General features: G+C 47.4%; 2 protein-coding genes across 2 annotated transcripts; both read right to left on the reverse strand.

Annotated features, from left to right (window-relative positions):
- Positions 1-824: 824 nt before the first annotated feature.
- Positions 825-4,217, reverse strand: npffr1l3 (neuropeptide FF receptor 1 like 3). The gene is made up of 3 exons (XM_062478231.1): positions 3,782-4,217; positions 1,886-1,985; positions 825-1,776 (listed from the first exon to the last, which is right to left on the reverse strand). The coding sequence occupies exons 1-3, from the start codon at positions 4,131-4,133 to the stop codon at positions 825-827; spliced, it is 1,404 nt and encodes a 467-aa protein (XP_062334215.1). The 5' UTR covers positions 4,134-4,217.
- A 2,189-nt stretch (positions 4,218-6,406) lies between these two features.
- LOC134033944 (nascent polypeptide-associated complex subunit alpha, muscle-specific form-like) lies at positions 6,407-11,533 on the reverse strand. The gene is made up of 7 exons (XM_062478232.1): positions 10,889-11,533; positions 10,615-10,645; positions 8,261-10,393; positions 7,775-8,121; positions 7,474-7,520; positions 6,997-7,053; positions 6,407-6,621 (listed from the first exon to the last, which is right to left on the reverse strand). Exons 1-6 carry the CDS (start codon positions 11,435-11,437, stop codon positions 7,050-7,052), a joined length of 3,111 nt encoding a protein of 1,036 aa, XP_062334216.1. The 5' UTR covers positions 11,438-11,533; the 3' UTR covers positions 6,407-6,621; positions 6,997-7,049.
- Positions 11,534-11,832: the final 299 nt, after the last annotated feature.

An 11,832-nucleotide genomic window follows, 5' to 3' on the forward strand; every position in this document is an offset into this window, starting at 1 on the left:
GCCACTTAAAAATGTACAGTTTATCAAGCGTTTGAATAGGACTTGACCAAGATTTTATAGACTCGGGGTTCACAGAACAAATGACAGTAATCGTATGCAGAAATAACTTTTAACATTCCCTGCTGAAAATATGTTGTCTGTCTGATTTGCAGGTGCAAGGAAGTCTGATTGAAGAAACAATACCTGATTGGTATTTAGGGAGGACATAAAGAAATGAGGTGAATTTCAATTCCAAAATGAGGACAGCAATAAATAACCCACCTCATTCATAAATAATATCATTTAATCTATCATTCTCCACTGTTTAGAGACTTTGAACATATGATTTTTTTTTTACGAAACAGTCTATTTAGAGCAACGTCAACTACTGACACTTTATACAACCGTGATAACATTGTACAATCCTTGATATGACACAGCAAGATACAACCCATATCAATTTCTTTCACAAAGCTAAAAACAAGACACCACTGCAAGATTTTACTAAGTGCATGTAAACATCAAGTGGCATTTCTTCGTAATGCAAATATCCATATTATGGTCGTCAAGTCGAGGATTTAACATACTTGTATTTATCAAATACAATAATCTCTAATCTCCCTGAATTTCATTTAGGAAGTTCTGCCATACGTAAACAAATAACAAAATTCCCTTCATACATAATTTATACGTCTTCAGGCTTGGACACCTGAATGCCACAATTCTCAGCCAAGTCGTCTCAGAGGTACTCGGAAACAGCCCCCATCCTAGACAATCATCCGTCACTCGGAGGACTTAAGAGACAGAGCATCCCATAGTCTCCCATCTCTCGCACCACCGTCCCCTCAGAGCTCCCACGCCCGACACACAACGGCCCCCACAACAGACACCAGATCTCCATCGTCAACAAAGGGACTCCTCTTCATCGCCAGCCCACCATTGCTGCCCTCCGCCCCCGAGCCTTCTGCCTCCACGCTCCCCTCCTCCCTCTTCTGCTCCATCTCCAGGCACACACAGCCGGTCGGGTCGCTGCCCGTGTAGATACGGTTTCTCACGCCCAGGATCAGGGGGTTGGCGCTCAGGGCCGTGTCGCGCTGGGTCTGCGTCTTGCTGCGGGGGAGATTCTGGGGGGCGGCGCGCTCCTGTGGGAGCGTATCGCAGTAGCAGCCAGGGCGACAAGCCGCCTGGAAGCCCCTCTTGAAATTCTCATTAAAGTAGCCATAGATGATGGGATTGACGCTGGAGTTGGAGAAGGCCAGCCAATGGGAGAAGGGGAAGATGTAGCCCGTCAGGAGTTCAAGCTGGGCTCCCTCCGGCCTGGCGTAGTCTGTGATCAGCATGAGGGTCCACAGGGGAAGCCAAGACAGCGTGAAAAGCAGAGCCACCAATATTAGCATCTTAATGACCTTTACTTTCCTCTGCGAGATGGGAGGCTTGCCTACCCGCACACCACCGGGAGTCTCCAAGCTGGACAGGACGGCTGTGGAGTACAGCTTGGCTCCGATGCAGCTGTACATGATCATGATGAGGGCCAGAGGGACCAGGTAGATGTGAGTGAAGAGCACCACGGTGTAGGCCTTCCTCATCTCCGGATCTGGCCACGTCTCGTAGCAAGAATACAGAGGGAGGGTCTGGTTGTCAACGGAGACGACAAAGTGGCCCTCCTCTCTCTCGGCCGTCAGCATAACAACTGAAGGCACCATTATCACCAACGCCAAAGCCCACACTAAACCTATAGTTGCCTTAGCAACAAACAGTGTTAGCTTGGGCTTGACAGGGTAAACAATACAACGGAACCTGCCAAGGAAGTACCGGAGAAGTATTGGTCAGAAAAAAACCAACATCATTTCATTTCCATCTTGGGTGAAACGGCACTGAATGTTCCAACGACGCCTGACTGACTTACCTATGTATGGCAATGGCCACCAGGGTAAATACAGATGCACATACAGATATTCCCTGCACCAGACCACTCAGCTTGCAAACTGCGTTGCTGAAGGGCCAACCTGTGAGACAAGTATTGCAACAGACATTTTGACAATATATTCCTTTGGCAGACACTGTTATCCAAAGCGGCATTGAGAAAGTAAAGCACAAAATCAAGGTTTGAAAGTACAAGTTTCTAGCAGTATTCAGTCAGATTCTAGAACTTTCAACAGTTTCAAACTGATTTTTAGAAGTTAACAATTGCTCACCAATATACATAGCCCTTACTGATTAAATGTACTCCGTCAATTACTTAAAAGTGTTGACTACAAAGAAGGTCTCAAATAGAGTTTGACACTAGCGGTTTCATGAAGTTAATTGTAAATGAAACTATAATTAAATGACAATGATTCAGCTGCCAGTATTAATTTATAATTAACAGTAACTAATTAATCGTGTAATCGGTTTGAGTCTGCGGTAACAACAGCCATGATATTTTATTTATCAACAATGTCGACTTCTGGTACTGATTCAATATTACAGCTGTGGACTTAGTTGACTGATTCAGGTCTGGGAAATCTGCGTTGCAGTACAGCGCAGTTGTTTATCCATGTTTCAATAAAGCCATAGAGTAGCTCAACTTTACCTCTGCATGGGACATGGAGATTTGTGATGTTACTGACTTGTAATTGACGTGATTTTGAAGTATTTTTTCATAATTTAAAAAAGCTTCTGCCAACACGCCTGTCTTCAGTTCACAGAAGATACTTTTTTCATTTTGTGAAAGATGATTATCAAAGCTTTAGTTTTGTCTGGTGACCTAAGATTTTAAAGAAAAACATGGATGAGAAACACAAACAGTGACAGCTTTGAAGATTATGTTCTCTAGCAGTACTAAGCCATATGTTTTTGTTCAAACAAGCGACTACCCCCCTCAGATACACAGTAAACCCATGAGTCACACAGCACACAGTCCACAAATGGTCTGGAAGTCACATCCACACAACAAGTCATCTCCAGATGTCAGCCAAACTAGCAAACGGAGGGCATTCAGTGAGACACAACAACAATGATGAATGAATAATACCATTCAAAGTATCTCTGCGTGTCACACAAGGCTAGACCGGCACCCTGACCATGAGCCTAACCTGTGATGAGGTTGACCGTGAGCCTCACCTGTGATGAGATTGACCATGAGCCTCACCCGTGATGAGATTGACCATGAGCCTCACCTGTGATGAGGTTGACCATGAGCCTCACCCGTGATGAGATTGACCATGAGCCTCACCTGTGATGAGGTTGACCATGAGCCTCACCTGTGATGAGATTGACCATGAGCCTCACCTGTGATGAGATTGACCGTGAGCCTCACCTGTGATGAGGTTGACCATGAGCCTCACCTGTGATGAGATTGACCATGAGCCTCACCTGTGATGAGATTGACCGTGAGCCTCACCTGTGATGAGATTGACCATGAGCCTCACCTGTGATGAGATTGACCGTGAGCCTCACCTGTGATGAGGTTGACCGTGAGCCTCACCTGTGATGAGATTGACCATGAGCCTCACCTGTGATGAGATTGACCGTGAGCCTCACCTGTGATGAGGTTGACCATGAGCCTAACCTGTGATGAGGTTGACCGTGAGCCTCACCTGTGATGAGGTTGACCATGAGCCTAACCTGTGATGAGGTTGACCATGAGCCTCACCTGTGATGAGATTGACCGTGAGCCTCACCTGTGATGAGATTGACCATGAGCCTCACCTGTGATGAGGTTGACCATGAGCCTAACCTGTGATGAGGTTGACCATGAGCCTCACCTGTGATGAGATTGACCGTGAGCCTCACCTGTGATGAGGTTGACCGTGAGCCTCACCTGTGATGAGGTTGTCCACCAGCGTGGTGGGGATGCAGAAGATTCCCACCAGCAGGTCGCTGATCGCCAGGTTGAGGATGAAGATGTTGGTGACGGTGCGCATGTGGCGGTTCTTCACCACCATCAGACACACCAGACCGTTTCCCACCATGCACAGGAGGAAGATGAACATGTAGGCCAGGGTGAACATGATCGCCACGGCTACCGAATGCTGGTAGTAAGGGGAGAACTTGATGCTGGTTACCCAGCTGGAGCTTGTGGAGTTCTCCAGGTTGCTAAGGCCGGTGAGGTTGACAGGGTAGAGGTCAGAGGTCGTATAAACAGTGGTCAGTTGCCACAGGTCTCCCATCATGAACTCCTCTAAAAACAAAAAATGTACACCCCATGGGAGGCAATTGTGGCTTAGTGGTAGAACATATAAATGCAAATCAAGATGTTTCAGACTCAAATTCCAACCCCCCACCCATGTAAATTGCTTTGGATGAAGCATCTGCTAAATGAACACGGTACACAATTATCTTCCATATCTACATGTGAAGGCGAGGGTGCATATGCAGTATGTAGTATAGATAATCAATGCACAGACTGATATTTCCACATCACTTCATGTGGAGCTAACTTCAAAGTGGAATGTGTACACAGTTCAGTTGATGATGAAAATACAGATGGTAGGTCGGGGTGTGCGTTCCTCAAATAGAAATCTAGTGAAGTGGAGAGGAAGTAGGCCTACAGGTATTCCAATTACCTAAAATCTAGGTATCTGAGCTACTGATTGATTCAAGATTGCTCATGTTCATATCCATACCGAAGCACTCCAAGAACTGACAATAAATAACATGCGGCTTAAATATTATGAATGGTTTAACGGTCTTTACACTTTTTGATATATTCGATGTCATTTGAATAGAAAATAATTGCAGATAATTAATAACAGTTTCACGCTTAGTAATGCAACTGTGTTTTCTGAAGTGATTGCCTCGTCTGTAATGTGTGGCCTGATGAGCACGTATATCCTCATAACAAACAAAAAACAATTTATCGCAATCTCAATTTGTTGACAATCTGTCTATATGTGCACAGTTAAAGAAAAATTTACAAACGTTTTCAAATTTCCAATCATGCCAAACAATGCTGTGCAAAATTGACCATCAAGCTACCGGCTAGATGCAACGAAAACACAGATTACAACGTCAACATGATTGGAGTGTGCGTCCCTAAATGATTTTGAAGATTACAGTGCAGCAGTGAAGCTGCTTGCAGACAAGGTATCCATAGCTTATATTCTGTTCAGTATGCAATATTTAACAACAACACGTAAAAATCATAACATTATACAAAGGATATAACATTTTGGATACTAAGTAGCCCACTATCACAGGTCCTAATCATCTCTAATAAACTTTATTTAGAAGATGGTGAATGAGAGTGAAATCGATAAATTGAATCGAATCAGCTTGTTGGTTTCCATTCACGCACTACAGTCCACAATTTGGGCTTCTTTCTCTGAGAAACAGCCAATTTAAGAGTAGGCTACATTAAGAGTACACACCCACAAGAAAAACATTTTTATCAAAAATAAATGTAGGCTACGTATTGTTTGTTTAATCTCAAAGTGGTTTACGGACGAACATACTACATAGACAATGCACACCGTTATTAAATGGAATTACCACTGAAAGTCGAAATGGTCAAATGTTGCCTACCTGATAGTGGCTCGGTTAGATGTTATTTTTGTACAGTTAAATCAAGAGATAAAAAGCTCGTCTGAAACAACGGTCGGTCAAACTTTAATAAACTTTGCCTGCGCTTATGGAACAAATCCAGCAGTTAGAATGCCATCTTCCCGACTGAGCGAAGGTTACGTGAGCGGCTTTTATAAATGCACGCGCAACCATTAGCGTCGTGTCCTCGTACCGCTCTGCAGCGCTACAGACGGAGGGGCTCAGTGAATAGCTGCTAGCTCAATTAGGTGTAGATGGAGTACTTCGAAGTACTCCAACCTACACCGATATAAACAGATAGCCTATACACACTGACTAGCCTATAGAAATAACCTATATGGGAGAAACCTATAGGCTACTGTAGACAAATGATAAAATAACGTTAATAAAGTTATCCTATGGTCAGTCTTGTCCTCAAGGCTATTCCGTGAAGTAAATTATTTTCATAATTCATTCCTAAACTGATATCTGTATCTCGACACCTTTTCGTTGCCTTTCCTTCCTGCGTTCTGGGATAATTTCATCAGTTCAACAAAAGGAAACATTCCGAAGAAAAACGGCATCCTTTCACTGCACCCTATCTAACCCTACCTAACGACATTCAGATGGTCTGTAGCGTCACCAGGCCACCCAGCACGGACCCAGCTGTTTCTCTTAAAGTTTAGGAGAGCTGGGCACTCCAGTAGACCCTGTTTTGTGGTTCAACACTTTACAAAACAGGGTTTCAACACTTTACAAAACAGGGTTTCAACACTTTACAAAACAGGGTTTCAACACTTAACGAAACAGTTTCCATTAGTGAATGTTATTTGGATGTGGAATCCACATATATATGCTATTCAATAGCATGACCATGAATTTTGAACTTTGGTTGAATGAACTTACGATACAGTATACACTGGTGTTATGTAGACTGGAGGATTTCTTTTAATCAATTAAAACTTCAATCTTTCTTAAATAATATACTTATATAAAATGTAAATCCTCTGCTCAATAAACAACGGCCTCCAAGTGTTAGACTCGAACATCCAAGGCTGTATTTCCAAGGCGTCCCTCTTGTGGTTTCATGCGGTCATAATGAAGCCTTCCTGTTGGGTTAATAGGAAGATTGTTACCCTGCTGGATTGAAGAACACATCATTCTGCGCAGTTTGTTTACATTCCAGTGGTGCGGCTGTAACCAGGGTATCTCTCGACAGACGACGAGGCGAAGTGAGGGCGGTGGTGTAGGATCAGGAGGAGTTGGACTGTCAGAGCACAGAGAAGCAGGAAACTGCAGCGCCATGTCAAACAAATATTGGAATATTGTGTTCTTCTCATCAGGAATTCATTAAGGATATCTACTGGCCGTGCTTTCGCACAGGACCAGAGTGAATCATCTCTAGGCTTCCTAGGTACACGGATGCACAGTGGTGGGTGAATCCCTACTCATTTAAACACTGACTGTTGATTTGTTCTTCAGCCTGCCTCACACTGTCCTGTTCTGATCACTAACCTCCTCTCCCAGTCTACTGCCACTGAGAACTATTCCCTCCTCCGCATGTCTTGTCACCTGGTGTCACAACAGCACATCCCAAACAGTGGTCACATACACACAATGTTTACTTTCCTTTACAGCCTAACCAGGTTGAGCTCATTACTAGAATGGACACGGCGTTAGACAATCAGTTGGGGTGTCAACACCAGATGTACAGTATATGTAATTGCCATGGGAACCTCTGAGATTCAAACATTCTCTGCTACACCATCCACATCAATTATGTTAGTGTACATTGTACTTACGAGTCGTGTGTATATTGTACCGTATGTAATCTAGGTTAAGGCTCAGATTGAGGCAACACATGTCCTTGAAAAAAGACTATACAGTCGATCTATTCATGTGTTCTGTTCACTCAGGAATACGCCGTTGCCAGGCTGAATCTCAACACGAGACACTTAGTTTGATCAATGTGACTAAAAGGTCTGTACTTACTGTGATGCTTTTTTCAGTGGCGGTGCACTTATCTTCTGACCTGCTCTCTGGATGAAGTGGAGGGTGCATGCATTAAAATATCTAAAAGATTTTGTCATAGATTTTACCGTTACTGTACAAGTAAGATAACATATTATATATATATACACACCGTATTAGAATGTAATGGGAAAATGTGTCCAAACTTTTGACTGGTACTGTATATATACACACCGTATTAGAATGTATGAATGTATATTTCTAAAGATATACAGTGTTATGGTAGCATATCGTGTTCATGATCATGTAGTTATCATGTCACCTGCTGTGTGTGGGAAGGCGGGGTGTCTGATGATCTGCAGCTCAGCCCTGGGTCAGACAGGCTGCGGGCCGGGCCTGCTGGTGTGGTGGAGGTTCTGGGACCGGGGTCCAGGTCAGAGGTGAGGGGAGAGAGCTCCGCTGTGGGGGGTGTAGCAGGGGAGCCCTGAACGGCAGTGGCAGGGTAGAGCTGGGGGTAGGAGATGGAGGACAGACCCAGGAGTAGGCTGATGGCGCCCACGATGGCGTGGATGAGGTCTGGGCTGCTGGGGGTTGGGGACAGGCATGGGGACACAAGGGGAGGGGAGGAGGAGGGGGGTTGGAGGGGCAGAGGGTCGCCGGATTCTTCCACTGCAACCAGACGGTTCAGAATAAATCGTTCAGTGATGACGCCAACTGAATGATTCCCTCACACACACATTTACACACACAGTTACACACACACACATACTATGAAAATGGCAATGGAACACAGGCGCCGGCAACTTACATCTCGGCTGAGTTGAAGGTGAGCGGGTGCCTTTGGTGTTCTTGAAGTGTCGATGGGTGTCATCCCTCCTAAGTGGGGCCCTTTGTGCCGCGTATGGTGGGCTCCTCTGACAGGCAGAGAGTTTGTGGCTGGGTGCACATGGAAATGGGGCTTTAAAGAGCTCCTGTCCCTTAGATGCTTTGGCTTTATTGTCACCTCTGAAGCCCTCTTCAGGATCCAGCTCCGCCCGCGTCCTGGGAAGCGAGGCCCTCTCTCCGTGCTTGCGTGGAGGTCCACCGGATCCAGCCCTCACAGGAGCAGAGCTGCTAAGATCGGCCTTCTCAAGTAACAACTCGGAGGCAGAAGAGGGGGAAGCGCGTGGAAAACGGCGGGTGTCCGGCCTCGCACGGGGGTCAGGGTCGCTCTTCCTGCCGGGGTTTGAGGGACGAAAGCGGAGCGGCGTCCCAGAGGGTTGGGTCTTGGAAGGGCAGCTTTTTGGTCTCGGCGTGTCAGGTTTCTGATAAGAGTGCCTCGTCTTCCCCTCTGAGGTCATGCTGGAGTCTCTCTGTTTGCTGGAGGAGGTGGCTGAACTGGGACGCTGGAATGGGCAAACAGGCCCACTGTTGAATGGGGTCCTGGATAATTCCTGTTTATCCGCATGAGTTTTAACTCCCGGGCTTAAGTATCTGCTCCGCACAGATATGTGGCTGTGAAGGCCTGAGGCGGGAGGCGAGCGCCTCCTCTCTGCGTCTCTGGAGACGGACGGGGATCGTCCCACAGCGTTCCTCAAATCCTCTTCCGTTTTTGGCACCCAGGGCGTGCCGGTGGAACCTGTCGTCATGTTGTACCCGGTGGAGGGGATCTTCCTGGTTCGCCGGCCCACGCCTGTGTCGGGAGATTTGGGACTTTGGGGAGGTGGAGAGTGATGAAAGGCTGGAGAGCCGGTCTTCCAGCTGCCAAAACTCCAGGGTGTAGGAGGCCTCCTGAACAGACACGCCGGCAGAGAGAAATACTTTGCCGATGTGGGTGTCGTAGGGACTGACGCCGAAGTCTTGGCTTTTAGATGTCTGTCAGCTGTTTCTGATGTTTTCGGGGAATACGAGGTTGAGGATGTTGAGGGAGGCTTGCATGAGGACTTCCTGCCCGCGTTGTGGGCAGGGCCTCTCGGGCTGCGCGGAGTCTCCTCGCGGCAGAAGAAGAAGAAAGGCGGAGACAGCTCGCAGTCTGAAAGGCTGCTCCGGCCGGGTGAGGGAGGATCAAGAGGGACTTTGAGACGTGTCAGCTGGAGGTCTGCTGGTTGTTTCGTTCCACCGGCGTTCCAAGGCGTTGTTGGCGTAGAGTGCTCTTTTCTCTGCCTGCTCTTCTCCTCCTTCTCAGGAACTTTCAAAGTCTCCGCTGCAGGACTGGTGTGGGGATCTCCAAACGCCTTGCCAGAGTGACTCCTGTCTCTCCATCTTGACTCAGGGTTTCTCATTTTGGGGCTGGACTCTTTGGCTGAACATGAGCCTGGGTCCCCCGCCTTATTTCTGAGCATCCTGTTCTTGGAGTGAGACACAGACCGCCTGGGAGAGCTCTCCTGCTCTGCTTTAGAGGGGAGGGGTGTGGTAGGGGCACTGCGTGAAAATAATGGGGTGCACAGTTGGGTGCCAGGGGCACTGGAGAGCAGTATCTGACTGTGTAGTGGGGTGCCAGGGGCACTGGAGGTGAAGGAATGGGGGTAGAGTGGCGTGGTGCGGGCGCTGGAGGGAGTACTGGAGAACGACTGAACGATCATTGAGGTGTCGTAGAGTGGCGTGGTGATGGCACCAGAGAGAGTTCTGGAGGGCGACTGGGAAGCCACAGAAGTATCACGCGGCGTGCTCGGACAAGGCCCGGGGCAGTCGGGTGTGTCTGGGGCAGCCAAGCAGTGGGGCGACTGGCCACAGTCGTTCAGGACGGGGCTGCTGTCCGACGACGGGCAGTCGGAGGCACTGCTGTCGAACTGGCGACGCCACGGACGGATCCTGGATCTCCTCGCCAGCCGTGAGGGCGGCTGAGAGGGTTGTTGTTCAGACTGGGGGCTTCGCTTCCTCTTGATGACTTTGTAGAGGCTATGGGAGGATACTCCTTCCCCTCCACACAGAGGAGGATTCACATGACGACATGAGGCAGCTCCTGCTCAGGAAGAGGACCGGAGGACCTAATTATTATTATTATTGTTTCCACAGTCCTTTTCTTCTTTAGCGTTTTACTATTATTAACATAATCTGACTGCTACAGTCATTATCTGTAGACCCTATTGTGTAGCTGTCGGTAGGAGATGATGTATTCATTGAAAGAAATGTGTGTACGGAGTGTACGGCTAATGCATTACATGGTCATTAATTCCATCCTACCTTTTCGGATCGAATTCCCCTCTAAAGTCCGCTGGGAAATTAAAAGAAAACAATGTTATATTATATTATTATTGTGTCAGGAAAGCAAAGCACAAATAAAATCCGACCTATGCAAAAAATAGACAATAGCTTATGTTTTGTATTAATATGAATATATATGAATACACGGATAGAGCCTACGGGTCAGTCTAAATTCTCGATCATATTCAGTTTCATATCTCTTGTAATGTTTGTATTTGTGTTTCAGTTTAGTTTATGCCTTAGTTTTTTATACCTGCCTGTTCTTCTTCTTCTTCTCATTACTCAGCGCCTGGTACAGCTTCATCTGGGTCACGTAGCGGCGAGTGAGGTAGGCCGGGGGGATGCGCCTGCATCGATGCGGAGGAGAGGAGGGGGATGAGCGAGGGGAGGGGGAGGACTCAGAGCTGGAGGTGAGCAGCAACTGGTCTCGGACAGCGCAAAACAGGGACACGCCATCCCCCCGTCCAGCCAGCTGTGCCTCCGTGAGGGACGCGTTACGCCTTCGGCCCACAGGGCTACCCGGCCTGCGTGTGGGTGGTCTGGGTGTGACCGGTCTGACCTGCCGGCCTCCTGCCTGAGCCCTGGGAGAGATTCTCTGCCTTGTAATTGCCGGAATCAGACTCTGGGTCTTGTCTGGGTGGGAGAACTTGACTGTCTTGGCTCTAGAGATGGGTATAAGTCTCCTGCGATTGAGCCGTGGTTGTGGGCCGGCGGTGGATATCCTTCCAATGGGCAGGGCTCTTGTGTATCTGACCAGCGGTTTGGGATATGGCTCTCCTTTCCAGCCAGGGAACTGAGCCATGGCAATCTTGGCATTAGCTGAGAGATCAGGGTGCAGAGGCAAAGAACACCATCCAGAAGGACTAGGGCCTGACGGGGGGAGACGGCTGGGCAGAGGAGATGCTGACTGCCCCTCTCCAGCATCGCTGCACAACTGAGCAGCTAAAGAATAAGGGTCAAGATTATCAGGCTGGTTATTACTATATCATTTATTTATTCAGCCACTTAATCATCAGCCGACTGTGTATTAGCTCAAAGGTCTGGTGAGGTGAGCTGGTCAACTCTAGGTGATCATTAAGGGTAGCATTTGTATGTTATATATTTGTTTTATGCTGTATGATGTTTCATTCGAATAAATGTCCCTTCATTGACTTGTCCATAACTTTACTGTATCCTCACCTGCTAAACGCGAACTCG

Source organism: Osmerus eperlanus, chromosome 14 (genome assembly GCF_963692335.1).
Source record: "Osmerus eperlanus chromosome 14, fOsmEpe2.1, whole genome shotgun sequence".
Lineage (NCBI taxonomy): Eukaryota > Metazoa > Chordata > Actinopteri > Osmeriformes > Osmeridae > Osmerus > Osmerus eperlanus.

Bases quoted from the DNA above. Each gene is read 5' to 3' on its own strand.
- npffr1l3 (XM_062478231.1), bottom strand. From the start codon at position 4,133: ATGATGGGAGACCTGTGGCAACTGACCACTGTTTATACGACCTCTGAC. The intron at 1,986-3,781 runs GTGAGGCTCACG...CTTGTCTCACAG, and splicing joins GGTGGACAACCTCATCACAG to GTTGGCCCTTCAGCAACGCA. The intron at 1,777-1,885 runs GTAAGTCAGTCA...CTTCCTTGGCAG, and splicing joins GTGGCCATTGCCATACATAG to GTTCCGTTGTATTGTTTACC.
- LOC134033944 (XM_062478232.1), bottom strand. From the start codon at position 11,437: ATGGCTCAGTTCCCTGGCTGGAAAGGAGAGCCATATCCCAAACCGCTG. The intron at 8,122-8,260 runs GTAAGTTGCCGG...GTCTGGTTGCAG, and splicing joins ACCTTCAACTCAGCCGAGAT to TGGAAGAATCCGGCGACCCT. The intron at 7,521-7,774 runs GTGACATGATAA...CACTTCATCCAG, and splicing joins CGCCTTCCCACACACAGCAG to AGAGCAGGTCAGAAGATAAG.